At 40.2% G+C, this 5,011-nt stretch overlaps 1 protein-coding gene across 1 annotated transcript; it reads right to left on the bottom strand.

Annotated features, from left to right (window-relative positions):
- Window positions 1-586: 586 nt before the first annotated feature.
- Window positions 587-4,330, bottom strand: LOC115395336 (UDP-glucuronosyltransferase 2A3-like). The gene is made up of 3 exons (XM_030100828.1): window positions 4,061-4,330; window positions 3,236-3,949; window positions 587-1,171 (listed from the first exon to the last, which is right to left on the bottom strand). Exons 1-3 carry the CDS (start codon window positions 4,229-4,231, stop codon window positions 587-589), a joined length of 1,470 nt encoding a protein of 489 aa, XP_029956688.1. The 5' UTR covers window positions 4,232-4,330.
- Between the last annotated feature and the right edge of the window lie 681 nt (window positions 4,331-5,011).

Genomic DNA, 5,011 nt, shown 5'->3' with positions numbered 1-5,011 from the left:
TAATGAAATTTTATTACATTTTCATTACAGATTCATGGTAGAAGAATAAATCTTTAAGAGAAACAGGACGTAACTTTATTTGAGAAAATGTTTTTGCTTTCGTTTTCGTTTTTACACTTTGCATCAACCTGTGGGATGGAAAAGACCCTCTGCCAGTCAGGATCTAACCTGCAGGCCGTATGTTTCACACCCAGCCAAAGCACCCATAAAATGTCATTTGCATTTTATGGGAGAGTCTGAATAGTTGTGTCAACTCTTTTGATAGGCTGCACATAATTCACTCAAACATGAATTTATTTTATACAGAACATTACCAGAATGCAAGTTTCCAAGTTAATGACAATAGTAATCACAATGATGGTCATCAATGTCTCACAGTGATCAAATTTATTGATCTGGATTCATAAAATCATGCCACTTCAAAAAGATCACTATCAAGGAGTGGACTGAATTCATCAAGAAATATTACACCAAACGTTTGGGAACCTAAGACAAGGGAACAGAGACAACAAAGAGATTGAAATGACATAATATGTCCTAAAGGAAATGCAACTGCTTTTTATCTTTCTGAACTATTTTATCCTCATCAGTTTTGTTTGGCTTTTGACTTTTTTCTTCTTCTGCAGCACAGAAATCTAAACACACCTAGAGTAGAAACAATCAGCGCAGTCAGCACAGTCAGCATGAGGAGCAGCACGTCTAAAGAGTAATATGAGTACCAGGGCATCCTGTAGGCCTCGGTACGCAAATGAGGAGCCCCTTTGTGACGCATGACGTATTCTACCCAGAAGACGGCCTGGTCCATGGGGGCCAAAGGCTGGTCCCTGTGCAGACGAGACATGCGCTGCATGCTCGTGCGGTAGCTGTCTGTGTGGAGCACTTCCTGGATGCCTTGCTCAAAAGTCTCCGCGTTGAGGTCTGACAGCTCCAGAATCTTGGCGGCTCCCCTGTCCTGCAGGCGCAGGAGGTTGTCATACTGGTCGAAGAACAAGGGTATGCCGAGCACCGGGACGCCGTGGTAGATGGCCTCCTGGACGCCGTTGGTTCCTCCGTGAGCAACAAAGAGCTTGATCTGCGGGTGGCCCAGGAGGTCTTTCTGGGGCATCCAGTCCACGATAAGGGTGTTATTTCCCAGTGTAGAGGGAGTCGCTCCTTTGTGTTTCCATATCACCTGTTTACAAGGAAAATCAGCGGAAACAAATAAAGATCCAACAGTCCAATTCAATTCAATTACAACTAGTACAATTTCATGACACAGTAGATTTCAGTATTCTGCAGACTATGTATAAAGTTCATAAAGAAAATGTACCTGTCAATATCCAGAACAGATGTGCAAATAGAGAACCTCAGTGTAACTTAAATGAAAAAGAGAATTTCAAAAAACTAAGAATTAATTGCAAATTAATGGAAAGCAGGATTTCTGTAAACGGGACCAATTTATGGAACAATCTGGGCACAGAATCAAAAGAGTCAAATCTGTCTTCCAGTTCCAGTCCAGAAAGCAATCAAAACCAGCATATTGTTGAAATACAAAGAGGTGAAGAAACAGTCATAGTGTTGTCATGATCGAAAAACTCTGATATGAGTGAGAGAGGCTGTGAAGGTTTTTCTGTCTTTACGGTTATTTTGTTTGTTGTATGTGTTTTATTTTCCAGTAAGTTAATTGTAGGATATGTAAAAGGACAGAATGCATGTGTTTATTCTTCCTTCTGCAGATTTGATTCATAAATTTGGAAACTTTCATTATGTTTTGTACTGTACTGATTTTTTTTCTTTAATCAATGAATGAAAAAAAAACAACTAAAAACTACAGATTTGATTGTGATGTTGCCATTAACTTTAATATAATCCCTCATTTTTGCACCTAATATCATTTTGGGACAGATGGAAAAATAATGATCAGCTATAGGCAGGATGCCAGTTCACCACAGGCTTACTTTTCCTTTTAGTAATTCCTCAAAAAACAACTTGCTCACTCGTTTAACTTATTATCCAGTTTTCTTTTGATATCCAAGCTGTTGATGATTTTATGTGTCGAGTGATCAATTTCCAGCTGCAGGGTAATCTGAACAAAAATTGTATACTGGTATATATTTGCTTAGATCAGGGGTTCTCAATTAGAAACGTAAAAGGTCCAGAAAATAAGCTTTGAGGAAGTCATAGGTCCACAGTGCATGTTGACAGTGAAAAATTTTGGACTTTATTTTCATGTAGTTTGAGGCTTGGTGTACTGTACTGTAATAATCAGGAGTTAGTGGAAGGCACAAAAACTTTTGTCTTCAGTATCACACTGATATTCTTTCCTACTTAGTATTACTCAGTAAAATAAGGGGCCAGTGAAGCACAGCCTCTCTCTGCATGTTAGAAAAAAGCGTGTCAAGACGACGAGACGGCACCAGAAGAAGTGGTGACATGCACCATTTTTCACTAAAGGAGAAGGACTGAACAATCGTTTCCGTGCATTTTTTATTCCGTAGCAGCAGTTAAACTATATCAGAAGGAGGGCGTGTGACTGCCGGTTTGCGTAGCTATCAGCCAATCAGCACATCATTGTCATGGGAATGACATCCCATAATGCATGCAGGAGCACGTGCACAGTCACACAATCTCTGGCTGTGTCTGAATGTCCACGCTATTCCCTATACAGGGCACTACGTAGTGAAGACGCCATTTGTAGGGCTGTCCGAATGTCCAGATAGCAAAGAACAAGGGCACTAGAAATTTCCACAAAGCATCTCGAAAAGTAGTGAGCATCAATGGGTCCTGAGATGGCTCAATATTACCCATCATGCATTGTGAATCTCCAGCAAAATGGCGGAAATGGTGGAGTCACATGATCAAGGCTGAGGGAAAAAGTAGGGAGCTGTGTGTCCAAATTGCCAAGGGATTCAGGGCAAATAAAGTCCACTATGTAGTCCAGCACGATATCGTGATTGAGGGGTTAGGGCATAGTGTGGACATTCGGACACAGTCTCTCTCTCTCTCTCTCTCTCTTTCTCTTTCTCTCTCTCTCTCGCTCTCTCTCTCTCTCGCTCTCTTGGTCAGTCTCGCTTCGCGTCATTCAGTCAGAGTGGCGTGTTGTGTTTTTGTTTTTTTCCCTGGGTCCACAAAGAGGTGGTTTGCCTATTGCGGATCCTGGGCTTAGATGCATCTCTGAACCATGATAACTTGTGTTTACTCCCTTGGGGAAAAAAAAAAAACTGTTTATCCAAACCACAGCAGGAAAAGGGTTTACCTTCTGAGGTAACTTGGCGAACACTCTGGCGACTTCATCTGTGAGATCTGCGGGCAGAGCATTGACAAAAGTTCCCAGAGTCATGATGATCACTCCGTCCTCTCCGGCGCTCTGAACAAACTCCTCCAGGTCCGCTGGCAGTGGCTGAGCCGGTTTACACTGGAATCCTCCGATGTAAACGACATTCGGCATTGTGGGTCGAGGGTAATCAAACACAAAATCTGACCTGAACAGCCAAATGTCTGCTTCCTGAAGGAGCGAGATAATGTCAAATCTGCCCTCAAAATACTTGTCTCGGATAGCGAAATAGCACGGCTCCATAAATACTTTCTGCTGGAATAGGTCGATACTGGAGAAAAGAAAGTTCTTGACCCTCTGGATGAAATTCATTTTGTCCGTTAAGCCCGATCCAGGCACCGGGATGTAGGAGAGTGGAGATGGGGCTAAAACAGAGTGGCCCTCTCCGCTTGTAATCCATCGCACATTGAGCACGACAGGCAGTTTAAGGAATTTAGCAAGGTACAACCCCACTGCTACAGATGGATCAGTGAGCATCAATTCATAGTTTGAATCTAAGATGCTTTGGAGCACTTTCTGATCTTCAACAATTTTAATGAAGGCCTCAGCCCACAGTTCCTGAATCTCAGAGAACGTGGACATCCAATGAGTGGTGAGTTTGAGAAAATTCCAGAATGAAGCTCCTTCTCTCTGCGCCTAAACAAGGTCAGAGAAAAGAGGTCAAATAATAAAGACAGTGGCTTTCTCCACATATCAAGTACTGCAAGACCCATGATTTTCCCATCACACATGGAAATATTTACTTACCCTCAGCTGTTCGTCTAGAAACACTTCAGTGGAGTCCTCCATGCTCTCGTCCATTTCAACTGTAATGGAAGTGTAGAGAGGAGACTGTTCTGGGATGTACCAGCTGTTGGAGGCCCTGATCACGGTGAGGTTGTGCCCCCTTGAATGAAGCTCTTCCAAAATAACTTTCATATTCACCCAAAGGCTGCCGTCCAAGGTGAAAACCAGAATGTTTCCTCCATCGCAGGAAACCAAGCATAAACTAAAGACCAGAAATAATCCACATATACGATGCAAATGCACAGTTCCTACAATGAGAAACAAACACTACATGACTTCACAAGTTAACAATTCAATGTGAAATTTGTATACATGAATGCAGATAACATTCACATATTGATCAGAAAATGATTGATAAATATGAGGGGCCGTACAAGACACATTTCATTCTAGCCCTCTCACACACATATATTCACCTCTCACATACATATATTTTCTCTCTCACGTGCATACGTTGTCGTTTTAAACACACATACATTCTTTTTGCACACACACATATTCACTTTACACACACATATATATATATATATATATATATATATATATATATATCGTCAAGCTTACACACACATACCGTACTCATTTTAATTATAGGCGTGAAAGCTCCCCCAATAAGGGAGGGATGAGGATTGTTTTGACAGGTATGCAATAATCAAAAATTCTGACAAAACACACAGGAAGTCGCTACAGAAGCTCAAGACGCTGAAAACCAAAATCACAAATTCATCATTGTTCACTATGTGTGTGTATATATATATATATATATATATATATATATATATATATATATATGTGTATATGTATACATATATATATATATATATATATATATATATATATATATATATATATATATATATATATATATATATATATATATATATTTATATATAATATTTTTATATATTATAT

This window comes from Salarias fasciatus, chromosome 10 (genome assembly GCF_902148845.1).
Source record: "Salarias fasciatus chromosome 10, fSalaFa1.1, whole genome shotgun sequence".
In the NCBI taxonomy this organism is placed as follows: domain Eukaryota; kingdom Metazoa; phylum Chordata; class Actinopteri; order Blenniiformes; family Blenniidae; genus Salarias; species Salarias fasciatus.
This window is presented reverse-complemented; position numbering and strand designations above follow the sequence as displayed.

Coding starts and splice junctions, on each gene's coding strand:
- LOC115395336 (XM_030100828.1), bottom strand. CDS start 4,231: ATGAAAGTTATTTTGGAAGAGCTTCATTCAAGGGGGCACAACCTCACC. Junction 3,950..4,060: donor TTCTAGACGAACAGCTGAGG/GTAAGTAAATAT, acceptor GACCTTGTTTAG/GCGCAGAGAGAAGGAGCTTC. Junction 1,172..3,235: donor TCGCCAAGTTACCTCAGAAG/GTAAACCCTTTT, acceptor CCTTGTAAACAG/GTGATATGGAAACACAAAGG.